We start from the raw sequence: 27312 nt of genomic DNA, 5'->3' as shown, positions 1-27312 counted from the left end.
TTAGGTGTATTGCTGTCGGGCCTATTGGTGTTGGACCTAATGGTGTCGGCCTACTGGAATCGGCCTACTGGTATTGGCCTGGTGGTGTCGGCCTACTGGTATTGGCCTGCTTTTGTGCATGCCTGAAGGCCTGTTGGCCCGTGAGCATGAAGCTCACGCAGACACATGACCATGGCACCTTCACGTTGTTTCAACACACAATCCTGCTGGTATATTTGGACAAGCTTAAAACGATTATCTGAATACTTGAAAAGGAGAACTTGGATAAACTGGAAAATTATTTCTGCATGCTGCAAATAAATGGTGCAATAACTTTTTTAGCAAAATGTGTGTCTCTAGATAACAGTCACAAAAAATTTCACAGAACACCTTTATTATGTTGCGCACTATTTGCGCTGTACATCACCCAGTTTCTGAGCAAGATGCTTGCGCACCGCTTTCAGCCGTTTTGCAGACTCCTCTGGGCTTGTGTCCCCCATGTAGAGGCGGAACAAAGCTGCAGAAAGAATAAATATTAAGGGCAATGTATGGATTGAGGGGCATTACAGAAAGCTTTCCACAAGCAACTCTCAAAAGAAGAAGTAAAGCAAAGAAGCCCAGTGCAGTCAAGGACTGCAGTTTCAAAAGTTGCATATAGTGCATTATATATAGCCAAATGAAAAATTGCTTTGTGACTAAGGGCCAGCCCAGTCTGGAACACAATAGCCACTGGTGGTTCATACAAGTGCATTGTAGCATTTTGCCTTTGGCAACATACATTTTACACAATAAACAGACAAAATAGTGGCAGCATAAAAGCACCATCATGTTACTCTGCAAGGTAGAAACTTTTTTCTGAGATGATTCGACGCGGTCAAGAGCTTTTAGGTAGTCAGTGCAGACTGCGACATATTCATGAGAAGGACTAGCTGTAGTTGCTTAGTGGTTAGGATTTCAGATACCGAGCCTGTGTATTCAGGCTCGAACCCAGTCGCAGCCACCCAATTTCGATGAAGGCAAAATGCAAAAGGCGTCCATGTGCTGGACGATGTCAGTAAAGGTTTAACACTTCTGGTTATGTAAAATGATTCCAGAACACTCTACTACAGCATCCCTCATAGGCTGAGTAACCTTGGGACGTTAAATTCCTCACACCACAACAAATTTATGAGAAGCCTTCTTAAAATATATGAACTCAATCTCAAACTGCTGAGCTACATCAGGCCAACTTCAATTTATCCTCCGTATCTCTGTAAGCTCTGCCACGGAAAAACATTTAACGCTTCAATAATAACTATGGGCAGAATACAATGAATTCTTAGTTAAGAGCAGAAGAACAAGTTTAAGTAATACAGCTTGCTGCAGAACCAGCTTCATTAACTGCTGTGGTATAGCGCAGTGTTCTCCATTGAAAAAAATGCACACATGATAACTTTAAAAGTGAGTGAGCTGCCATTAATTACAGGACACAGCTCTGGATCTGTGAACTATAAGCAGTGTTGTCCGGTGGTGAAAATTCCTTGAACAATGGGTCTGTCATGACTTCTTAAATTTGTTTAATTCCAGTTTTATTAACATACTTTGCACGTACACGATGATGCAAATGATGATGCATTTAATGTGACCAGTTCCAGCAAACAGCTTCCTGCTTGTCTAGTGTTTGTAAATAACCTGTGGACAAGTTGTATCCTGAAGTGCAGTCATTGAAACATTTTTCCTTCTGTACCAAAAACTCACAGCGCACAAGGTATGATGAGAAGTTTAGGTTCCAAATTATTGTTACGTGGCCACTTACTAACTGAGCAACGCTAGACGTAAAGCAAAAGAGTCACCAAAGGGTCAACACACCTTTCAGAGAAGTCAGCTTCTGCGGCGTCAATGCAGGCTTTGGCTCTGTCTTGCCCAGAGACAGGCTTCTGTTTGAAAGCGTTCCAGTCACACTCCTGTTTTTTAACTCTTCTGTGCTCCAGTACACCTGAGCCGCCATCCGGCAGAACATCGAGTCGGATGGCGCCTGGAAGAGCCTAGTCCACACCTGTGGCTCCACCCAGGCACCGCTTCCAGCATAGACCTGCAAAATATGTGCACACAGCTGTTAATACTTTCCTGTGGCCTATTTTTTTCAGACCTCTTTCTGCGCTCTGAGGCTATAAGTACCTTGACAGAGGAGCTTTCAGTAGCACCATCAAGCATCCCACGAAACACAAAAAGCGCTAATAGACGTCTAAAAAAAGTCTCGAAAAAAAAGCTTGACATCTAGAAGAAGTTTCTTCTAAGCAGTGTTTTAGACTTAGACGTTTACTAGCCCTCTATTAGCTCTGCTAACGCTACGCTTGTATACGGCTAGAAAACTTCTGAGGTAGAACTTTTCTAGAATTTTTTTAGACGTTCCTTTTTTTTCCGAAATGGGCGCCTATGCATTTCTCTTATGCATTTCAAGACTGATTTTTAGTGCTGCCTTTAAACCCTCTAAAGCTTTAAAAATGTTATAGTTCATTTTTCTGGTATACACTCAAAAATGAACTCAAAGCTGATCTGCAATGACCCGAACAATAAGCCCACATTACAAGGGATGTATGGCTGTAGTAATGAGCCATAAATGCATGTGCTAGCACACTTTTCAGTCACTGTGTTACTCTTTATTGAATCCAGTGCATACACCCACACAAAAAAGAAAGGGACCAGGAAATTAATGTTAGAAGCCATGGAGGAGGTAGCTTCACTGGTTTGGCTGACATTACAACGGTAAGCACTTGAATGGCGGGAAAGTGTTGAGCAGCAACCAACTGTTAAATCAAAAATTCATTCGGCCCCAGGCCTTGTTCACAACGGATGCGTTGATGATCAAGTTGCTGTGATGTGGACGGCAATGAAGAGCTCGCTAGGTGTTCCAAACATCGCTTTTCTTGCAAGGAGGATGCCAACTAGATGGTAACAAGGGGAAGTCAAATCCAGCTCTGTTCAGCAGCCTGCAGAAGTGAAAAATATTAGAGTAACCAAAAGCACAGTCAGTCAGGTGCATGTAGAATGGCCAATGAGGAGTCGGTAGCAAATAAGACCAGGAAATGGCAAGGATTGACAGCACATGCAATAAAATAAGCTAACCGAAAACATATATGCATATGATGTCCTTGCAAGCGGCATTTCAGCAGAGTGCTACGGCTCACCATAAACTCAAGAAGTCAATCACTGTGGAGGCCTTTAACAGAAGCAAAATTCAAACAGCGTGCATGGACACTGAAAGCCAAGCAGGCAATAGCAAGTGCACTGCCTTACTGTGATGCACACTACTCACAGAACCTCCTAAGCTGCATCTTGCAAACAGGCTTTCTCTTACCTGCAAGATGTGGCTGAATCAAAAGTGGTTGATGGTTGACATCTTGTACCGTCGCATGAAAACATAGCAGAGATGCTGCTGTCCTGGTAATGCCTGCTTCACTTCAGTATACACCAGAGATGTGTTAAATCTTGGACCTTAACTTGACAGCCACACAGGGCACATCTGAAAGATAAGACAAATAAAAGTGCATGTGTATAAGGTTCCTAACACTGCATTGCCAAAGAAGCCCTTTCTAATCTGTACGATGAAGCTCAAACAGTGGGCAAGAGATTACTTACACCACTGCACAAGAAGCATTAGTCCAGGTTCCCACCTCAGAACTGAAACAATCTCCAGGCCAAGTCGTCTGAACAACCAAGTACAAGGTGCTGCTATTAATTTGCGTGAAACTATACCAGGTCCTTGCTCCTCCGGCCAACAGTTGGAGTTCTAAAGGACAAACACTTAATGGGGCTTGTGGAATGAACATTAGCAAAGAGCCTAAACCTATACAAGAAATCATGAAGTGAAAGAAAAGGTGTCAGCTGCAAAGCGTGCTTACCAAAACTTGAGAAGTTGAGCAGGCAAGGAGGTCCTCTGAAAACCACTGTTGAACAGCCTGTACCCAAAACGAAATGTACACAGTGAAGTAGGGACAACGCCAGCTGTGCACGGTGCAATGGTTTTCCAAAAAATAAAAGCTGCCATGCCTGCAAAGAGCCGTAGTACTTCACTGCACTGTCAACAGCCTGCACACATACAGAGCAGCACCACCGAGTAAACTACCTTTGTGCCGGGGCTCTCAATCGCAATGAAATAAAAGCTTGACGCAGTTCAGATAACCAACGCCTTTTTAACGCGAGTTTCACTGACGGCAATCACAGCAAGGAGAATTGGAGCACACAGGTGGCCAGATGAGAGTCCTTGGCAAGAAGAAAACCGTGTAGGAAAAAATTCGCGCCTTACCAACGTACGCTTAAACAAAGCTGGTTGGTTTGAAGCTTTGTCACGTTCACCTTGTCATCGCCTTGGTAAAGAAAGCAACTCGCATGCGAGAGCAGCCTAGCTGTATCCACTTAACAAAAGCTCAAATACATCCAAATGCCCTGTTTTAATATATTCAACGCTGCACTTTGGTATGTAAAACACTGGCTGATACTGTTTTGTGTTTTGTAAACCAAAGGTTAAATCAGGCGCGTTAGTGGCTTAGCCGGCAAAGCCGACGCTTTCACCACAGAAGAGAAATGGAAGGTTACTTACTTTTGCGGAAAACCAGGCTCACATCTCAGTGCAACACTGGTAGTAAACGATACCGCAGAAAAAGGGGAAAATGCGAACTGCAGCGGCATGCCAACCAGCGCGGAAAAAAGTGCGCAGCGAAACGTACTACAACGTGCGCAGCATCCGCTTCGCGCGCGTAGCTATCGCTAGCCTCTGCAACGCCAAATGACCAAATGAAGTACTAAATTTCTAAACGTAAAAATAAACATATCATCAAAGAACCAAAAAAATAAATTGAATCTAATACTTTCATGTAAAACTAAGCACTTGAAGCTTCCATTTTTTTCTGCTTTAAACGGTTAAAACCACTTTGGCAAACTATCCTGCATCGCCACCGTGCGGAGCGACACAAGCAGCAAGCTGCGGCGTGACTCAAGAAAGATTGCCTCCAAGATACGCCGCCACGAGAAGATAGCGCGCGGGTGATCTGCGCGATAAACCGCGCGAGCGAGCTCGGCGAAGGCGGCGGGAAGGCGGCGAAGGCAGCGTGCGCTGCGCCTGTCAATCCGCATGCTGCCGCCAGCTAGCCGACGCGTAACAGAGGCGTTCGCAACATGCAGCAAATTTTTTCACTCGCGTAACTACCGTCGGCTTTCAGGGCCATTATATGTTACCTAAATCCAGTCTTACGAGTGGCGGGTTAGCTGCACTCGATGTGGAACGTGATTCGGGCTCTGTAGGAGAAAACGCGCTTTCTGTGTTCGAATACAAAGAGCGGTCTTTGCACCGGCGCGCCTGCTCTTCGAAACGTCAAGCAGGAGAGCCATCTAATTTATGTGCCGTGATTTTACAGCATGTTTAATCCACGGTGGCAACTCTCTGCTGATTGCTGGCGCATCTCCTTGACGTGGTCTCAAGTTCCACGTGTTAGAATCAAGTCTAGAAAACATCTGACTACAGATGTTTCACAGAAGTTTCACAGCAAACGTCTGACTGCAGATGTTTAAGAGACGTCGCAGAGGAAACTTCTTCTTGTCGACATCTATGAGACGTTTGAACATAGCGCAAGACGTTTGTAGTCATTTGAAGCTGTTCCGAGACGTTCGTAAGACGTTTTGTGTTTCGTGGGATTACATAGTACTCTAGCACATGATGGCGACTTAAGGTCACTTGACAATGACGCAAAACAAAAACTGTCACGCTATTTAGCACTTTTTGTATAGTCCCCTCAAAGCCAATATGACAGGCTGGGCAACTGTTTTCTCCTGAGTCTCATGGTATGGAGCACAAAAAATGCAGAAGTCATGAATATCACAATAGTATCCATATGAAAGCAGTTCTACCACACCTTATGAGTTTTTAGAGTGTTGCATTGTCACTTTTTTCAAGCGTCACATTAGTGTATTGCCCACATAAGACTTCAAACTCCAATAACAACAGCAACGCGTAATATGACAAAACATTGCTCCAAATTCCATACTCCACAAAAGCTTGAGCTGTCAATCAGAAAAAGCTACTACGGGTTCTTTACAAAAATAGTGTTCCAGTTTAGACATGAATGCAAAAACGACTGCCTAAATTTGTCTTTGAGCAATATAGTTAAGGAGAAAGTGGATTCTACATCTGGCCCCAAAATATTCGAAGCTAACACACCACTGATGATAACATGGGCTTATGCAACTTGTTCAATACATTGGACATTGTTAGCAGTTTATGCATGATCAATGCACCTGTGTTGCGAACAGGCTTACCAGCTGCACAACTAAAGTGCCTGACAGCAGGTTAGAAATGCAGGAGAGGCTTTTGTAAATTTACTGCTCACATGAAACAGCAGTTCAGTATGACAAATTAACTCTCCTTGCAAGCACCCAATTAGCAGCTTGAAGTCTTCTGCCACATCGAAAAGCAGCAATTAATATGCTTGTGCTACAGGTTATTCCCTTAGAGGTGCTATCTTCCTGACCTATGCAATCTTAAAACTAAACAAAAAATTAAGCATACTCAAAATGTTATTGAGTAGGCTTAATTTAACATAGGGTCGGATATACGGCACTCTCTTGGGGCAGCAGTCACATTTTAGCCATGTATTTCTTCGCCTTTTGTTACAAAAAATGGTGTTCTGCATGTTTTCCTTATGTGAAATTTACCAATGCCCCACCACCTCCCTCCATAAATGCTCCCCTGAGGCTCATTTAAAATGAATACTGTAGCTGTCTGCCTGCCTGTTCACATCTATCTATAATAATTCAAAAAGCCTACTTTAGACCATAAGAAATTTGTCGTCCCATTTAAGCTGAAAAAGATATTTTATATTTTAAAGCACAGTCCTTACAGTAAAACTGGGAGCCATGGAACACCATCTCCACCAGATGTTTACATGCTTGCTTGTAAAAAAGAAAGGTGATTACTTTTCCATCATCCCTGGTGGAGCCCACTTGTATGTCAGCTTCAGTGACAGGGCAGTGGCCATGGCCTCCTTCTCCTGCACAAAGACAAAAATTGACTTTTTGTTTTGAACACCAAAAAAAGTATAAAATGTGCATGCACAGGTATGATCAAACCATAAAATGATCAATTAACATAGCTTCTTATATATTTAACTTTTTCATGGGGGCTGGAATATTCAAACACTGCATGTGGTACCTCTACCCCGAAACTGATATAAAAAAAAGCAGTGCTCATCGTGGCTTGTACCACAGGTACACAAGTAAAATGTAGTTGTAGAGGCGTTGCTCTTCAGTTAAAGCTTGCACTAAGGTGTGCAGATAATCTAGACAGTTGCGTGGCTATATTAGGCAAAACAACCATGGAAAGTCATTCGAGGAAATGGTAATCTTCTGAAAGCGTTCCATTTATTCTCACTCTAAAGGAGTTATAGCATTTTTTCGCACTGTATGGAGAATGCAATGGTGCTAAATAACTGAGAAATACCAAAATTATTTGACACTCATTAGCTTTTAAGCATTAAGCAAACTCTCCCAGGCAAGTCAGCTTCAGCTTATAAACACTATATTTTGAAGTGGATCAAAATTGTCAAATCACCAAACCAACAATCGAGCAATCTTACCACGTAGACCTGGGCTCTCCAGGGGACCAGCACTTGTCGAGGCTTGTCCTGCGGATGGAGTGAGTAAAAAGGAGTTCCAGATGTGTTATTCTTCCACTATTACCTGCAATAAGGCACGCAGGCACTCCAGACTGTTGCATGGCTAATGCAGGCAAAGAAGCCGTGCAAAGCCTTGGCAGTAAGACGAACAGGTAGTCTTCAGAAAGTGCTTTCATGTATTGTTGCTTTCAAAGAATTAATCATGGCATTCTTTTCGTACTGCATGGGCCGTGCAATGGTGCTAAGTAATTCTCAGCAACATCAAATTGGTCTGATGCTCATTGGCTTTCAAGCATTAAGCAAACTTTCCCAGGCGAGTCGGCTTCAGCTTATGAACACTATATTTTGAAGTAGACCAAAATTTTCAGATCACCAAACCAACACGGGAGTACAATGAGAATCTTACCAAGCAGACCTGGGCTCTCCAGGGAAGAAGTGCTCGTCAAGGCTTGTCCTGCAGATACAGCAAGTAATAAGTTAGCCAACTACCGAGGCTTTTTTCTCCCAACATACGACTACGATCCAAAACAGCGCTAAACTGTCAGATCACTAAACCCAAAACATGAAAGAGTATCTTACCAAGCAGACCTGGGCTCTGGGAAGCAGTGCTCGTTGAAGCTTGTCCTATAGGTGCCGCAAGTAATAAGTTAGCCAACTACCGAGGCTTTTTTCTCCCAACATACGACTACGATCCAAAACAGCGCTAAACTGTCAGACCACTAAACCCAAAACATGAAAGAGTATCTTACCAAGCAGACCTGGGCTCTGGGAAGCAGTGCTCGTTGAAGCTTGTCCTGTAGGTGCAGCAAGTAATAAGTTAGCCAACTACCGAGGCTTTTTTCTCCCAACATACGACTATGATCCAAAACAGCGCTAAACTGTCAGATCACTAAACCCAAAACATGGAAGAGTATCTTACCAAGCAGACCTGGGCTCTGGGAAGCAGTGCTCGTTGAAGCTTGTCCTGTATGTGCAGCAAGTAATAAGTTAGCCAACTACCGAGGCTTTTTTCTCCCAACATACGACTACGATCCAAAACAGCGCTAAACTGTCAGATCACTAAACCCAAAACATGAAAGAGTATCTTACCAAGCAGACCTGGGCTCTGGGAAGCAGTGCTCGTTGAAGCTTGTCCTGTAGGTGCAGCAAGTAATAAGTTAGCCAACTACCGAGGCTTTTTTTCTCCCAACATACGACTACGATCCAAAACAGCTCTAAACTGTCAGATCACTAAACCCAAAACATGAAAGAGTATCTTACCAAGCAGACCTGGGCTCTCCAGGGAAGCAGTGCTCGCCGAGGCTTGTCCTGCAGGAACAGCAAGTTATAAGGAGCTGCAGAGGAATTTCTCTTCCATAATTATTTGCAGTAAGGCATGCCAGTACTTCCGACTGTTGCACGGCCACATCAGACAAAGCAGCCGTGCAAAGTCTCGCCAGTGAAAGGTATACTTACGTCAGCACTTTCATTTTAGCCTCACTTTCAAGGAGTTAAGCATAGCATCTGTGTCAGTCTACATGGTAATGCAACGGTGCTCTATCATTCTGATAACTCTCAAATTGACCCGGTTCAACTAAACAGTGTTCTCTCCCTAGGTTCAAGAAGTTTACAGATTCTGCTTACAAACACACGTCCTGAAATGTCATGAAACTGCCACCAGCAAACCACATGTCAACAAACCAATACGCGTTTAGAATGTATACACCTTACCATGCTGAACTTGGCACTGTGGGGATGCAACGCTCGCCGAGGCTTGTCCTGCAGATATTACAAGTAAAGAGCTTCAGAGGCATTCAAATCAGTTTAGGAAAGTAAAAGAATGCAAGTGGACAAATAATTACTTACCATTCTTCTCCATACTACCTAGTGCGGGCTGATACACAATATTCAGTGGAAGATCAGAGGCAGCTGCATATATCAGCCTCACTTCTGAAAAAGAAAAATAAATTTAAAAGTAATCCCTTCTTTCCCCCTTACATATCATAGCACATAATAGTGAATAATTCGGTTTTTAAGTACATAAGTTTAGTTGCCTAAAACACTCCTGTTAATTCATTACTCCAGCTTCCTATACCTGATGATATTAGTGCCAATCAGGTATCACATAAATTCATCAAACACAGGCCAGTGAGCTGGCACTTAATGATTTTGCTCACAGCGCAACTTAATACCGAGAAAAGATTACTGATAGCATTACCTTGTTATTTGGAAAGCCCATACAATTACTTCCAATGTCATAATTCAGTAAACATTGCCGTATCGAACAATAAATTTTCTCTGAAGTAGAGTTTAGAGAAAAGGTAAAAATTTATTGTCCCCTATGGCAATGTTCACCAGTGCCACGACGCTGGAAGAAATTGTATCGGCTTTACAAACAGCAATGCAACGCTACCGATAATCTCTGCTAGGTTTCTTCATACAACTCTTTTTTTTTACCTGTATACAAGAGTTTACTTCCATGTTATCCAGCTTGTCGCCTTCCACCATGCTATCCAAATCTCTGCTATAGTTGCAAGCAGTACCTGCGTGTCATGAAACTGAACTCCTGATGTTGGATACTGTTTGCAAACGAAATCTGCCTTGCCTACTCTGCAACACTGAGGCCGCAGGAGGGATAATTCCATGGTTCACAGGCTGCAGTACTGGTACTGGTCAGCTGGTGCACTGTATTGAACAAATAACCCAGGCAAACGCTGAAGGACAGGGAAGGGACGAGGCGCACACTGCAACTGGAACTAACAACAGTGTTCTAATGAAGCACATCCATCTCCCAAGAAAACTTGCTGCACAGTTGTTAGTTTCAGTCGCAGTGTGCACCTTGTCTCTTCCCTGTCCTTCGTCCTGTGGCTGGGTTATTTGCTCAATACAATGCTAACCTTCCTGCTTCAGTCTGGCAACTTCTATGACATAATCAGGCTTCCTGTTTATGATCAAAAGCCTTGCTATGCACATGGAAAAATCAGACCTTTTTCACTGATTTCTAATCAGCTCAGTCCTGTGACAGCCGCAGCTAGCCTATTTTAGAACATTTTTTTTTGGTGCCGGCACTGCATGGTTGTGGGCACAGTGCATCTTCCAAACAACAGCACTGTAGAATGCTTACACCTTGTTTATTCTACTGCACTGCAGTTATAATGCATGAACGAGGAACAATATTCAGCACTTATAGATGTTAGTTTCATTTTTTTTGTAGTCTTCATAAATTAGAAGCAAACAAATATCTATGAGGAATATGTTAAAGGGACACAAAGCAAAAATTTAAGTTCACCTGTATCAGTACGGTAGCGTGTTCAAAACAAACTGAAAACAAAGCTTTCATAAGCTAGAACCTAGAAACAAAATACAGGTGTAGCCATCACTGGCCGTTCTCATGAATGAAGCATGTGTATCAACATCAATTTTATTGCGCGCATCTCAGAGGATATGCTAGACCATCATTAACTTCAAAACGGTGGCAGCCTGTCCTTTTCAGCAAAGACTTCAAAAGTTTGAATCAGGCAGTGGAAAGATTTCCAATCTGATTTTACCAGCAATAATTATGTCCTTTGCTGCCAAATTAACAACAACATACCAGTGAAGAGGCTAAGATTCAATTTTCACTGAAAACAATGCAATTGTTCTTTATACCCAATGGAAATCTGGTACTCAGCACGAAGGGCTACATAAAACACTGGATCATTTCTGTAATGCAGCTCATCAGGTTATAATGGCCTAAATAGAAGCGAAACATGCTCTTTCTTCTGAGCTCCCAACAAAAATACTGCAGATTACTGTTTCATAATGCACTAAGATTTCACTTGGCCACTTAGCAATGCGCGTCCACCATCAACTAGCCTCCTTTCCAACTTTTGTTGACATAAGCAGTGCCGAACTGTGTGCTGGCATGCCATTAATGTGCGCTACCAAAGTCATGCATATGCCACCCTCTTTCTTTAATGTGCAGTGAAAATGAAAGCTAAGAAATTAAGGAAGCTTCCGCTAGCTAACATATTGAATGAATGAATAGGCAGAGCATGCACTGATATATATTCTGAACGCGATGAGCACATGCAGAAACAAAAATTTCCGATAAATGAAAAAACCTGGCCTGCCTCAAAAAAGAAAAAAAGATTTTAAATTCTTTTTTAACGCTTAATGATCTCCCGTTGAGTTAAAAGGCACATGATACACCGAGGGTTCTTTGCACAGACCAGCTGCCTATCCTCTTCCTGTCTTTTTGGAAACTTATAACCAGCGAGTTAACTGGAAATTTGAGGAAGCAATCACGACAACAACAAGCATCCCTCCACACAGCTATGATGGATTTCAGAAGTTTAGAAGTACCTGTTCCCCACCATCTTCACAACACATTTACAAGTGTGTGTCTGTGTGGGGGAAAGAAAAAATTGTTTCACACTACACATGATTCTGTAGATGGATCTGAAAGTACGCTCTGCATCAAGACATAACAGCTCCAAAGAAGCTAACTTTTCAAGAGGATTTACCAGCATCGAAGAGCTTGGAAGTAAGGCTGCGCTGCAGTTCCATATTCAGAATACGGAGCTGTCCAACTTCATCCTTAAGAGCTTCAAATTCAGCTGTAGCTAGCTGGTCACCCCTTGCTTGCTTCAACGCAGCCAGTTCAATCTCTAAGGCCTCTGTTTTGCGCTTCAGCTCGTTGTGCAATCCAACAGGAACCATGTCGACGGCTCCATCCACCACTGCCTCCTCAATCAACTGCAGCTCCTGTTGGCGCTGCACATCAAGCCGTAGCTTTTTTGCTGACTTTGTCACCTGTAACTGAATAGGCGCAATTAAAATTTCCTGCTTAACTGTTGAGCACACCAAAATATGCAATCCATCAGGATTAATCCTGACAGCAGCATGCCACAGCATAATGGGGAAAGTTGTGCAATGCACTAGTACAGGGGGGAGGAGGAGGGGGGGGGGGCAAACTGTAGGTCGCGAGCCACATGTGGCACTTCACAGGTCCAAGTGCAGGTCGCAATTCTCCGATATCTGCAACTTGCAACTTCCGACGCAAGAGCTCGACTTCAAAAATTCTTTTCTCACTTTAAACAAAAATTACCTCGATTAAAATGTAAGAAATGAAAGGCAATAAATTGTTCTATGTAACCTGTCATTGTTTGTATTTTTACTTGGATCACCTCAGGGTGAAATTAACCAGTGTTATTGGCTCAAAATGCACTTTTTTGCAACCTTAGTATTTTTCTTACTTCAATGTACACAGTTTCATCACCTGTAACATTGGTTATCAGTTCTAGACATCTAGAGAAGCCAAACGGCTATTTCTGAATCTGCGAGAGCAAGTTGGTATAAAAAAACAGCAAAAATGGTGCATTTTCATATTTTCTTTAATTAAAAAAAAAGATTTGAGCCGTAAAAACCTATACGCTCTGATTTATGTCGAAAGCCAGAATCTGCGCAAATGTCACTGAAAAAATTGTGGAGTGTTTTCTAAAAATTTGTGTTTCATTATCTTTTCTCTTAATTGGTTTGTTCACAGAAGGTTGTGGCCAAGTACTACACCAGGGTGGCCAAATCCTGCTCTGGTGAGGAAGTGCGTTGTCAGCTCTGGTCACCGAGATCAGGCCGTACTTCAGGCCTGGTTATGCAGTTCCATCGACAGGCAGAGCTTTTTTTGGGGGGGGCGGGGAGACATGGGAGAGGCCTTTGCCTTGCAGTGGGCGTAGGCAGGCTGATGATGATGATTAATCTTTTCTAAATGTTATTATTTTCCAAATGTTAATATTATAGTAGAATACAACTTAAAAAAACAGCAGTTGCTAACACTGGACCGCAGTCGCCGCTTTCCAATTGGAACAGAAACAAAATGAGCCTGACTTTTGTAAACGGAACAGTAAACGAAATCAGCTTGAATGTTTGACTTTATCAAACAATCCCCATATCAAAATTCAAAAGCTCATAATTTTTTTCGTGTGATAAGCTTTTTGTTTATTTAACCAGAAACGTTTAAGCAGCGGACTACTTTTTTGTCGTGGAGGAATTCTGCGCGCAGAGGCTGAATGTGGGTGGAGCTTCACTGCAGACTTAAGTTGTATCCGACTATAAGTGTTTTTATTAAAGCCTTCTCTAAATGTTCAAACTGCACTGACCTCACAAATAAATTTTTTCAACGAAAATGTTTCAGGCTTTGATTAGGCACATTGGCATAACTTGCCATGAATATTTTTGAACAAACTGTAGATGGCTGTGTGCAGCGTCTGGGGTGTTTGGCATGGAATGACCCAGTTGAACTGTGTTTGGTCACTCAGAGTCAACCCCTAAGAAGGCTGCTAGCCTGGTGCACAAAGGTCAGCTGACCTTGCAAGCTGATCCAAGTTGAGCCAGGAATCACGTGGAAGAGTGTGTGGGGAAAGGAGCATACTAAATGTCAGCACGGCATCCTAGTAGGCAGTGTATTTAATGTGGAGCAGTCCCTGAATATAGATTAGCTGTCCGTTCATCTTCGTGTGTACACCTTCTTCCCATGTCCATATTTTTTAACACTGCTTTCAATAAATGTAACTCACCTGCCCGACAACCTACTTAGGATCAAATATTTTACAGCTTGAAATAGAAGTGGATATCTGGAGGCAATGATCTGTCTTCAAGGCCAGTCACAAGCCCCACCTTGTGAGCTGTTCATCAAGTAGACACACACTTTTACAGTGCAAAACTGCACATTTGAAAGTAATATTACCAGCCTTTAAAAGCTATGACTTTACCTTTCCTTTTGTCCTTTTCTTCCCTTCGGGTGGTATAAGAGGTCTTCGGTGTCGTTTTTCATTGTAGATGTCCATTTCCTCCTTTGATTCTGCACAGCACAGAGAAAGTTAGAAGCAATGTGCATTGATAAAAGGTTAAGAATGTATCATGGAGCTGCACTGCATATTATTTTGAATTTTTCCAATCTGATATGCACACAACCTTTACAAAATGTTCAATTTTTTTTGTATTGTAATGGAACAAACCTGCATCCGCGAATTCTGTGTACAAGTTCCTCTCCGTCTACTGCAATCATACTGTATGCAGCTTATCAGATGATGATGATTGCAGATCTTACTGGTTTAAAGGCAGCTTTGTCCAAAGAGCACCATGACACAAGGAATTTTCGTCTACTCAAGGTGCAATTAGAGACACATTTTTCGAGCATTTTACCGCACATATGCCAAACACCAGGCTGCATCATCTCTGAGTACCTGGGGCCACTGTATGGGGATTGAACCCAACACCGCTTGCACGCAAGCTGGATGCTCAAACCAAGAGGGCACAACTGCGGTACTTCACGCTGCATTCATATGTCCTTTCTTGAGCAAGAATTAGTTGAAGACACATTAATTAACGTCTTAAGCAGTAAAAGCCAGATTACAATTTCTAAGCCCATACACACTTCATTTTAGTGTTTGAGGTTGAGCACATATCCCCTCCTTTTGTCCTGCCTTGAGGGCAAGAACTCTGTATGGTAATAAATTATAAAGCACCAAAAATAGAGAAACACATGCTCTGCTGAGCCACTATAGCAACATGTACCCCACAGCGTTTTGCCTCAAGGAGGGCATCCCTGCTGAAAAAAACTTCTATGATGCAATAACCTCATAGAGGCTTCATCATAGAATATCATGTAATCTGAATGATATATCATACAATTTGTATGATATTCTATAACATCTCTATGATGACTATGATTTATAGAAATGTATGACATTTCTACGATAATTTTCTATGATTTGTATGATAAGTCTATGATATTTGTATGATAAACTGTATGAGTTTATTGCAACATAGAACTTTTTTCAGCAGGGATGGCAGTTAAAACTATTACCATTATTTATAAAATATACCTTAATTTAATATATATACGTGTATACATACATACTACATAAAACTTTGTATGATGATTTCACATTTGGATTTTACGCTCCGCTAGCTGCAACAGTTACTGAGTCATTAAAACTAATACCCTCATATAGTCCTCCCCGGGACATCAATAGTTAAGAAGGAAGTATACAAGTGTATAATTAGTAGTACACAAAGCCTTGTTGTGTGCAATAAAGCCATTTTTTTCTTATACATGAAGCCCAATACTCACTGAAATAAAATTAAAAACACGAGCAGAAACCAGCGAAATACACGAGGCACCGCGACCCGCGGAACCGGCGGCACCGGCACCGGGAGGCACCGGCGGCCCAGGAAACGCAAAGTCATCTTCAAGACATCTAGTTCTTGGCTAGTTTAGCCAAGCAGGCTGGCTACAAGCCATCTTCTTCAAGCCATTAGCTGCTATTAGCCGGCTTCAAGCTCGGCTTTTTTTGTGCTAACGCTCCCTCCAATATGGTCTTGAAGACGTCTCAGTAAGCTTCGGCCAAGAACATCAGTAGGTATTGCAGACCTGCACTCAAATGGCCTTATTCAATTCCTGCCTGATTCGTAGCGCTTACTGGAATATTATTTTGCAGGCCATCCATGCAGAAATACTGAATTATTAGGAATTCTGAGTTTCGGGTGGAATCAATATACTGGTTTTAACCATGCTGCAGAATCGTCTCATCAGTTGAGCATATGGTGAATGTCACGCTTAAAAGCATGTCAACCAATGTTAAGACCAGTAATATATTTATTGAAATTCACAAATACAAAGGTGTAAATTTTTCACTTGGACTTTCAGTGAACATAGAAAAACAAAATGGTCAGGTAGTTCAAAATTCAAAACTATAGAACTGCACAGACGTTGCAAAATTACAAATAATACAGCAGGTTTCAATATGTGACCAACAAATAGAGTTGAAAACAAACAAATGCACAACTAGTTAAAACAGCTACATTAAAAATAAACACACAGGCCTTACTGTCACTAGAAGACTTGTCGCCAGAAATTTCAATAACCAGGATACAATAAGAATGACCTGTTCACTCTTAACACACAAAAAAACCACTTCAATATGATATAGCATCAAAGCCATAAACAACGACAAACGATGGTACTGCCACCAGAACATTCAATGACTAGAAAGTGCAAAAATTTAGTTGCAAATTATAAAGATGACCAAACACAAATACATACAACTGGTGTGGAATTGTTCACATAACTCAATGGCAACAAATAATGATCAAGTTCTCCTAAATTCAAAAATATAGAACTGCTCAGGTGTTGCAAAATTACAAATAAATACAGCAAGTTTGAATATGTGACCAGTACTTTCACCAAATGATGCAAAACAAATAGAGTTGAAAATGAACAAATATAGAACTATTTAAAAACTGCTAAATTACAAACAAACACAGGCGTCACTGTCACAGGAACTTTCAGTGACTAGAAGACTTGTCGCCAGAAATTTCAATAACAAGGGTACAAAAAATTTGAGCAGTTCAAACTTTACACATTAAAAACCACTTCAATATGACATAGCATCAAAACTACAAACAAAGACGAATGATGTTGCTGTCACCAAAACATTCAAAGACTAGAGTGCACAAAAATTTATCCTAAAATTACTAAAGATGGTCAAACATTAGTACAACTGGTGTAAAATTGTCCATGGAACTTTCAATGGCTACAAGATAATAATGAAGTTCTCCAAAATTCAGAACTAGAATACTGTTTATGAACTGCACAACTACAAATCCAGCAGGTCTCATTATGTGACCAGTACTTTCACTAAAAAAATACAAAACAAATCAAGTTGAAATTGAACACACAGAGAACTAGTTAGATTGCTAAATTACAAATAAACATGGGTGTAACTGTCATGGGAACGTTCAGCGACTAGAAGACTGTTGCAAGAAATGTCCATAACCAGGATACAAAAAATTTGAGCAGTTCAAACTTTACACATTAAAAACCACTTCAATATGACATAGCATCAAAACTACTAACAAAGACGAGTGATGTTGCTGCCACCAAAACATTCAAAGACTACAGTGCACAAAAATTTATCTTAAAGTTACTAAAGATGGTCAAACATTAATACATGGAACTTTCAATGGCTACAAGATAATGATGAATTTCTCCAAAATTCACAAACAGAAAACTGCTTATGAACTGCAGAATTACAAATAAATATACACATCTAAAAGTCACTAAAACATTCAGTCAATAGATGATACAAAACAAACTGAATTAAAATTTAAATGCAAAGTTATAAAATTGTCACTGCAACTTTGAGAGACCCGCTGAATGAGTAGAATGGAGGACACACGAGGCGAGCACACCATCCTTGGATATTGTCACATTTTTGTGAGCTGTGCAGCTGGCTCAGAAGCTGTTACTCTGAAATACATATTAAAAAATTATGGCTGTGTCTAGCATGAAATAACAATATAAAAAGCCTACGCCCCTTTCAAATGAAATGCAATGCTTAACTTTTTTGAGCAATTAACTTGCTTAATTACTGACTGAAAAAACTGGAGATGAAAATGCTGAACAGACGCTAGATGTGTAAGATATAAAGTTTGCAATTAAGCTTATTCATCAAAATGCACTTAAGTGTTACTAAGGTCTTCCTGCACCAGTAAATATTACTAATGCTGTCAAGGTGCTCCCGCAACAGTGAGAAACAGCGCTCTGCAGCCACAAAGAGAAGTTTACAGTGAGCTCCATGGTACCAGTGGCCATCAAAAAATATCAGTTTTACTGTTTATCCGGCTTAATCACAATCGTTGTTAAATAGACATCACTGCAAAACTGTGATCAGGTCCATTGGATTATCGCTTCAACGCCGTAAGCCAGATTTTAGTTGTGCTAATATGAAACTTTTGGCCGACAGTACCACATTCATTATACATGCAGTTGACAGCTTCGTAGCAGGAAGCACTCACCTGATTGCCCTCCCAATGTTACTGGCTCTTCCAGCTGGACACTTGTTGCATCACAATGCTGCCTGAACAAAAATGCACCAATTGAAAACTTGTTTTTAGTTCTACCCAAACCAGTGATGTAGAGAGCCATATTCATGCAAAGTAACCAACAATTTTCAAAATCTCGCTTACACCATTGGTTTATACAAAGGCACACACACACAAATGTGATAATCATAACTGTATGTTACACTGCATCCTTAAACAGAATTATGAATGGACAGATTACCTTCTAGAAGCTGCCATCACCCTCAGTGTGCAGTTCTTCAGCCACCCTGCTGCTGCTTGCTGTATTGTATGGGAATCGGCGGAGACATAGCGCCTGTCCATTCGTATCGATTCTGGAAATAAACACTTTACTGGAAAAAAACTGTGCGGGCACGGTTGCACAGGTTATATGAAAAGCCTTAGTGGCTCATGCTACGATATGAACTCCAGTGTGACTAAATAGTAACACTGTTTTGGCATTAAGAATATAACAATCACTCATTTTATGTTAATTTTTCAAATTCAAGGTAATTGTGCAGGCCTTACTGGCATACTCATAGGAAGGAACTAGTATTCATGCACCATTTGTAAAAGCCTACCAAATACACACCTTCAATCACGCCAAAGACAAGCAGGTCCTTCAAGCTTCTTTTGCCCCGCTGTCCGAAAACGCTGAACATCCTCCCCACTTCGTCAGTGAAAACTGTGCGCAAGATGTTTGCAGTCAGCGTTCTTATGTTCTTTCCACCTATTAGTGAAAGCCTCCGTGCCTGCAACAAATATATTGAATGATATTCCACAGAGTAAAACAAAAAAAAACACTATTAATATATAGTTTGAGAGCATATCTTTCCATATAAATGAGTGAACCATTGCTTTGGCCATGTAGTGCTTGCCTCAATGCAGTGAAGGCTGAATCCAGTTTAAATTTATATTTGAAAATTGACAAAGCATATCTCAGATGATGGCAGCTTTCCACTGCATCTGTTATTGGTTCTCTTAGCATTTCCTTAAATTATATGCAGCATTTTATGGCCATGACCTAACCCCATAAAAATATTTTTCCTTCCGGAAATTTCACAAAAAGCTTTCATCAACTATGATATAAAGTACTGCCAGCAGCCATGTATAAGTGTAAGGATTTTTCAAAGAAAAAAAAAAGTCACTGTTGCTACCATTCTTGCAGCAGTGCAGCTGTCAATCAGTGTGAGCTCTGATGAGCCTTAGAGGGTAACGAATTGGTTCTTGCACTGCACTACTTGGTCCAGTGGTGCCACCAACATACCATTTCATACCACTTCAGCACTTTGTTGTCCTTTGCTTTTCAAAGTTTTCCTTCTCATGAACACTTTGCAGCTGCGGCATGCATGCCAAGGATACTGAGCTTTGTTAGTTCAATCCAGATTGCGAGAACTGGCTTAATATGAATTGTGAAACTCTGCGTTTCTCGCTATGAAGTGATAAATCAAGCCCTCACATGACACACTGGGTAATGCATTACAGTAGCAAATGTATTTTGTGCATTCCAAAAGCTCTCACTCAGTCAGCCATAGAAAGTGTCACGTTCGCTTACCAAGCTGATTCTTGTTGCCTTGTCGTTAGCAATCTGGGACTCCAGATCATTTACATCATCTTAGTTTTTTAGAGGCAACTCTAAACGAAGGCCTTCACTGTTGTCATCTTTTGCGTTTGTAAGCAATTTGAGGATCTTTTCGTTTTGCTGTTTAATGTGTTGAATTTCCTTTAGCAGTATGTATGTTGCATCTGAAAAAGAAACACCTTTCAATGTACACTTCACAATGTTAACTATGCTTGAATCTGCCCATCATAAGAATTTAGTGAGCATGTGAATGTAAGGTAACCCTGACTAGAGAGCATGAGCTGTACCTACCTTTAGAACAACTTTCACTGCTTGGCCTTTCAGCCATGGTTTCTTCAAAGCCTGAAGCATAGCGGGCACGTGTTTTTGGGCTGTGGGTACTTTTCTTTGCAAACACCATGGGACAATGCACAGGGGCACATCTTTTGGGGCTGCAAACCATGACAATGTGCAAAAATCAGGAAGTCAGCAATCCAGTTCTGCTAGTTAGCAATAAATACAAAAAATTGCAAAAATGCATTTTCTTTCAAATGACAAGAGCATCAAAACTTAAGCAATGTGATCATCATAAAGAGATTCACCTTGGCGGCTTGCAAGGCATTCCTTCAAGCTCACTTTCATCTTCTTCACTGCTTGACAAAACTCTGAGAACTTTTCGTCGCTTGCCACGTCCTCTGTCTGAAAGGTGAGAACTATTTGCTTAGGCAGCCATGACGTGCACGGGAAGGGGTTCGAATATTAAATTAACAATGCTGACAAGATGCTGCCACTAAGATTTACGCCAACCATCAATACCTAATAACAAACAATAACCCACAGCATGGGAGTAAACATTCCAGCCTTTCTTGAAAACTACAACTGACAAATTATAGGTGTAACCCTTAAATACAGATAAAACAAGATATTTTTAGCATTATCATCTTATAAAGTATTCCATTTCTTTCAAGCAAGCATTCTACAGTTCTTTAGAGGCACAAACACTTAAATTCTCTCAACACTCTGAAGACCTAAAATACCATCTGGTGTTATTGTTACCATAATCTGTGCTTAAACACACATTAACATAAAAGACAAAATGTCTGATGCAGTGTTTAAAGAACACACTGCATATAATTTTTTAATCCTACCTTCATCTGCAGATGTTTGAATATCATCAGTGGCTTCAGCCCGAGCCAGGAGTGCACGCGCAGTCTTGTATGAAGCTAGAATACAGACAAAAACATTGCTTGCTTAATTAGCCGGTATTACACAAAGTACAAAGTTCTGCTCTAACTTAAACTACGGTGCTGTTTCATTGAATCAGCCTCTGCAAGGTGCTGTCATTGCCCATTAATAGTTGTTTCTAATGCCTTAACTGATACTTATGGTAATTATGGCTTAGACCAACCCTATTACAGTTCAGAGTCAATGCCACTAAGCCACAGCAGCAGTCCTGTTAGGAAGCTGTTGGATGCAGTTGCAAACTAGTAAGTGAAGGTCGACCATCTTGTTTCAACGGCCATTTTAATCTGGGAGACCAATCCAAAAATTTTATCAAGACAGTGTTACATGAACTCTGGCCTTTTTTCAATCATTTTCCCTTAGAATAACATCACTTGTGTTGCAGTCACATCAAGAACAGTGGGAATGCAAATGAGCAGGTTAGAAAAAAAAATGGGAAGCAAGCAACTTACACTCCAGACGAAGGACAATAATCTTGTGGCGAGAATATGATGCATCCGGAGTCTGCATGCGCTCAACAGCTTTGCTTATGGTTTTGGAGTTTGCATGGCTAGGCCACAAGCAGTCCTCTCCATCAACCCAGTTTGTGGGTACAACAGCAACTGTGTCATCACTGGCAAATCGCACCACTGCATACATCTGTTGATGAAAGTCGTTAGTGCCACCCACAGGCTTTCACTTAGGATCATGCTTTTGGGAGCATTAACATCAAAGTATAGTTTCTGAACATGTATTAAAAAACATTTCACTTTGTTTTACAACATGTACAGAACATAAGGGTTCACTCTTCAAAATACACGAGGTTCATCCAGAGCACACAGAGTATTGGGTGAAGCTAAAACATGGCACCTTGTAAACTTAAACTGAAATCTAAACATATTCTATTGCACAGATTATGAAAAATTAATAGTATCTACTGTAAAAAATCAAACAAGTTGTCCAACACACATTGCAACAGTGATATCTCCTAATGGTACTACAGTCCAAAAGCTAAAAATGGGTTTCTGAATGAAGAAGTGGTAGCACAACATAAGTATTAGGCCCGCTCTGATGGGGAAAAAGGACACATTTGCACTTAACGTCAGTTAGGTGCCACGCCATAACATGAGATAGGTTCTGAACGACAAGGATGCCCAGTTCAGAAGAAATAATAGGCCTTGAAAACATAGGATCTGAGGACTGAAACTTTTGGCCTATTGCAACTTGTTGACCATCACTGTCAAATGCAAAGTTAGAGGCAAGTACTACACTGCTGTCCGAAAGCATACAACAATTGTCACCAAAGCTGCCTTTTAGAGTGAATGTTTCAAATACTGCAGCACGATGTTGAGGACCTTTGAATGTTGGCAGCAGTGGGCCATCAGCATGTGGTTCCTTTAAGACCACACCAGAAAAGGACGCAGTTCCTTTTGCTGCAAAGAGTTCACCATTGCTCATTTTTTCGTGAATTCGATTAGCAACTTCCTCAAGGGGTTTTTTTCCACTTCGGACAAGCCTTTTCAAACTATGAAGAAAACTTTCTCCAGCAAAAGCACTGTATGTGTCAAGGCAACCATGCAACAGGACATCATCTGCCAGATGAATCAGCCCATGAACGTTATAGCTCATGTGACGGTGGCCATACAATCTGTGCACACAATTTACAAAGTAACACAATAAGTCTTTTGCAAATCTGTTCAGGGAGATGCATAAAGAAGGGCTAGCCAATATTCGTACAGCAACATGGAGAACAATAAAATGCTCATAACTCTTACGAGGTAAAACAAGCTTCAGAACAATGGGGCCTGCATAGAGAAGAAAAGTACGCAACTCAGTTGCTTTCCAGCGATCAAGGTGTTTTAAAGACCGCAGTGGGCGAGCAAACTCCAGGCACCAGCAACTTTTCAGAGCCAGCAAGGACTCTGAAAGCTGTGCAACAGCAGAAGCTGACAGGCGATGGGGCAGCTCACCTCTTACCCACAACAACAGAAACTTTTTGGTGACTCCTATGCATACCAGGTGCATATAGTCCAAAGGAAAAGTTGAGATTAATCCAATGGGAAGCTTCTCAAGGACAGTGCTGCCAACATGGTGCTCTTTCTGAGTTTTGCGAGCAAAGTCGTCATCTGTGCGAAGGGGTGCATTTGTGCTAGCAAAAACAACCCTCTGATCTACAAATTCTCCTTTTTCAGTGCACTTAGTGCAGCTGAAATAACCAGAGTGAGTCTTCACACCTAGCACAAAGGCTCGCGCAGGGGCATCGCATACAAAAGCTCTAATTTCTATCGTGAATTTTCTGCCCTTTACACAAAGTCCATTCTGATACAGACTGCACATTTCATCAACAAATGGAGTCAGAAAGGTGTCTGCTGACTCTGGCTTTGACTCACCGTGGTAGCAGCCAACAACAAATACGTTGTTGTTTGAAACTCCCTCTGCACGACATAAGATAGGCCAGAACTGACTCGTAGAGCTTTTTGTTAAAGGAATTCCATCAATGAAAAATGTAAGCTTGAGACATGATGGTGCCGCTGAAATGTCCACAACTGCCTTAAGCAGAGTCGTCAGACAGGTTTCTACTCCTATATGTACATAACTCCCTGGTGACACAGAAATAATATTATGTTTCCTGGGTGTTCCGAGCAACGCCCTGGCATCCGAAGGCAAACTAGCAAAGCATGGACAACAGTCGTGCGTTTTCAGTTTCTTTAAGAGGTCACTGACAGCCTTGTGTCCCACCCCATTTCGTACTGCCCACCTTGTCAAAAAGTCCTTCATGCTTTCGTGACCTTTCTCATCTGAGCAGACAACGCCAGAACTGCCAGGACAATCTTCACTGTGAACAATGTCAAGCACGGCAGGCACTTCTCTTTCGCATATCTCCATACAGTCGGAATCGGAACTGGAAATGTCTCCTCGTTCTTGATTAACTGTGGATGGGCCACTTGACATAGCAAACACATTCGCACTGATAGCTTGCGACTCTGAACATCTCGGCACCGACCCTTGCTGGGAAAGGCTCGCCGAAACCGATTCCTCGAACGACGGTTCGGCCATCGAACGTAGGCGCCGACGCTTCTGCCAGCGAGACAGTTCATCGAAGCTTTTAGTGTGCCTCGAAGACATAAGAAAAAGTTTAAAACTCTACCTTTTACACTCGCAGTCTTGACGTGCCGTCGCGAACAAAAGCACAGCGAACGTTCCAACGGAGCCAACGGCCATGCTTCGCTCGCTTCTCGACAGATTTTGGCGGGAAACGTGCGGTCGCTCGCAGCGCCGCCAGCGCCGGCTCTACACATGTTTTCAATGGAATCCGTTTATTAAAACACACATGCTCAAAATTTTGTATAGCAAAATGTTTACTTCTAAAAATATAATAACAAGATTTACTTATTATATTTATGCAGCTATATACTTCAAGAGCAATTAACGTAGGTATGATGGCGCTCCTGCAATTTTTGAAAAAATGGCGGGAAAACGTGTGACTCTCGCACTACGCAAAGTACGCATAGAAAGCATCAGCGTTTCTATATAAGCGCAAGCCGCACGTCACAATTGCCTTAATTTACCCTTCCCTGCAAGATTTCTTAAGCGCCACGTACATTCGTGATCCATGTTTCTTTTTTTTTAGTATTGCTTGACGCTTGCAGCACACCACATTAGTAAAGTAAGGATGTCCATATTTCAGGCTTAATGTCTCGAAGAAAATTTTTTAGAATATTATGTGTCATGCAGTCATATAATATTCATTGTCTAAGATACATCCTTAATCAAACGTCTACAAGGCATCAAACTTGAGATGGCCTCTAGACGTCTATTCTGTGGCTGGAAGAAGCCATAGTCGAGTTGAGATGGGTCAAGCTGAGTCAAGCTGTCTAGTAGCCGACATTGGTTTCCTGGGGGGGTATCAGAAGCGCAATTCGTTGACAATGTTAGACAACTACGCATGAGAAAACAAGTCATTTTATGAACTTCGCAACCTTTCGTTATAATTATTCGCTAGAAGACAGGTGAAGATACGAGAATTACAAAAAAAAAGAGAAATCGAAACTTTAGAGCACATGTTTTCCATTCGCCGCTTCCCGCGACCTCAACTTGCGCGCTTTGCCTGGTTTACTTGTCATGCCTCAAAATATTTTCACGAGCCCTTGACGAAGCGACAAATATCTATAATATAGCCAATGGATCCCCGAAAGTGCTCTATTTTGAGCTCTCAAGACGGTTGTGTCGTTGCGTAGAGCAGCGCGCGCACAGGTGCGGAAGTCATGCATACTTAGGGCACGCGCTTGTATATACACCTTCCTAATACCGCAAAAAGTTGTTCAGCCGCAGAAAAAAAAAATACAATGGATGGCCTTTTGGCGACTTACCTGTCATGTGTATGATTCTGGCATCGTAGTAACCGCCAGCGGTGAAGTCGTCGCCGCACCAGTAGACGCTGTAGTTTTTTCCCGGATCGAAATCCGCGACGTTCTTTGGTTCAAATGACTGAACTTTAGTGTGTTCAACAACAGCAGTTGTATGATCACACACGTACTCACAGTAGACGAACATTTCGGGAACAATTAAAACGAACCGCAAATGCGCACTAAGTTCGCAACGCGACGCGCCTTTATTTGGCAATGGACGCATCTCAACTACGCGGACAAAACTATAAGGCGTGCATAGGCTTTCATGCATCATGCGCAGCAAAATATAGTGCCACCATACAAGTACTTTTCCCACGTAAAACGTGCTGTTATAATTTATAGCTGTACTCGTATATACATGCGTGCTTTTATGTACGAAAAGGCAAAATGTCCAAGCAACCTTGCTCAAATAGTTTATGATTTTTTATTTCGACTTCGAAATTCATACGAAGTACATGCAGAATTCAGTGTCGTCATTTTAGCGATTTTCCCGCTAAATTAAGTGACTTTTGTTGCGTCTTAGCGGGAAAAATGTTCGTCTAGCGGCTAGCAGATTTTTTAGCGGATTTTGAATCTTTATTTCGTGCGTCTCATTGTTTTAGCGGATTTCAGGACGTGAAGTGGATCTGAACGAAATGAGCAATTCTCTTCGTAGGCTTCAGTAAAAAAATAGTGGCCGGCGGGTTATGTGCGAGGAAGGGAATTTATCAGCGGTGCCGGCCGCTGGCTCGTTGGTGTGGCCAGTTGGCGTGGGCCGTTGCATGGCAATAGTGTACTAGAATTAGTACACTATAATGGCACGCCTCGAAGAAGCCCACGGAGAGATTCGTAGCTTGCGCCTCTCCGCACCTGGCTGCTGTAGGGTTTCAACTGATTCTATGCATGACACCATGCATCGACCCTGCGAGGCGCGGTGAAAGGCGCCTAGGCGCCTCGGTCACTTTGCTACACCCTATCTCGCAGTTTACTTCGGAACCAGCATCTTAAAAAAAAAAAAAAACCAGTCACTCTACACTTTGAACGCTCACTCAGTGCTTCCTCCTTGCTTCTTTGAGCAGAATAAATCAGTCCGCTTGGTATACAGGGTGTTTCACCTAAGACTTTCTGCAATTTTTAAAAATAAGCTATTTGAATTAGATGCGCGCTTTTTGTGGCATAGCATTGTCAGTGGTGTACTACATCATAATGCAGCTAAGACGTGCTAACTAGCAGGCTTGTTAACCAACATTTAATAATTAACTTTTAAACTATTACCGTTGGGCTCCTTAATTATTGAGAGGCATGTAGCCCACCGTAAGTAATACCCATATCAGTTTTTAGAATTTCGAAAACGCGGTTACCCTTGGCGCTGTGGCCCAACAAATTTCGCCTACATCGCGCCAAAATACATGCGGGTTGAGAAGCTTGCAGGCAAAGCAACCTCTCCAGTGAACCTAACTCGTCGAGATAGCCAAAATTTGTTGGGCCACAGCGCCGAGGATAATCGCGTTCTCGAAATTCTAAAAACGGATATGGACATTACTTACGGTGGCCTACGTGCCTCCAGCCTAGCGGTAATAGTTTAAAAGTTAACTATTAAATATTGGTTAACAAGCCTGCTAGTTAGCACGTCTTAGCTGCATTATGATGTACT

At 41.7% G+C, this 27312-nt stretch overlaps 2 protein-coding genes and 1 long non-coding RNA gene across 4 annotated transcripts; all 3 read right to left on the bottom strand.

Moving 5' to 3' along the window:
• Nucleotides 1–356: 356 nt before the first annotated feature.
• Nucleotides 357–25870, bottom strand: LOC149325497 (uncharacterized). Its single transcript, XM_089564308.1, has 14 exons — nt 25641–25870; nt 14354–14442; nt 12228–12398; nt 9336–9383; nt 8886–8933; nt 8715–8745; nt 8545–8589; nt 8375–8419; nt 8205–8249; nt 8032–8079; nt 7587–7634; nt 6928–7001; nt 1828–2050; nt 357–496 (listed from the first exon to the last, which is right to left on the bottom strand). The coding sequence occupies exons 1-14, from the start codon at nt 25822–25824 to the stop codon at nt 387–389; spliced, it is 1209 nt and encodes a 402-aa protein (XP_089420434.1). The 5' UTR covers nt 25825–25870; the 3' UTR covers nt 357–386.
• On the bottom strand, nt 2439–4762 carry LOC149325499 (uncharacterized). Of its 2 annotated transcripts, XR_016285898.1 has the most exons (5): nt 4273–4762; nt 3861–4008; nt 3598–3748; nt 3317–3481; nt 2439–2948 (listed from the first exon to the last, which is right to left on the bottom strand). It is a non-coding gene; the product is annotated as an uncharacterized LOC149325499 (long non-coding RNA). The 2 variants fall into 2 exon arrangements; XR_016285897.1 differs by having other exon boundaries at nt 3317–3748.
• On the bottom strand, nt 20104–22471 carry LOC149325498 (uncharacterized). The gene is made up of 5 exons (XM_089563331.1): nt 21744–22471; nt 21198–21272; nt 20652–20748; nt 20362–20501; nt 20104–20234 (listed from the first exon to the last, which is right to left on the bottom strand). The coding sequence occupies exons 1-5, from the start codon at nt 21928–21930 to the stop codon at nt 20104–20106; spliced, it is 630 nt and encodes a 209-aa protein (XP_089419457.1). The 5' UTR covers nt 21931–22471.
• Nucleotides 25871–27312: the final 1442 nt, after the last annotated feature.

Source organism: Amblyomma mixtum, chromosome 10 (genome assembly GCF_055824585.1).
Source record: "Amblyomma mixtum isolate Tamu chromosome 10, ASM5582458v1, whole genome shotgun sequence".
Classification (NCBI taxonomy): Eukaryota; Metazoa; Arthropoda; class Arachnida; order Ixodida; family Ixodidae; genus Amblyomma; species Amblyomma mixtum.
This window is presented reverse-complemented; position numbering and strand designations above follow the sequence as displayed.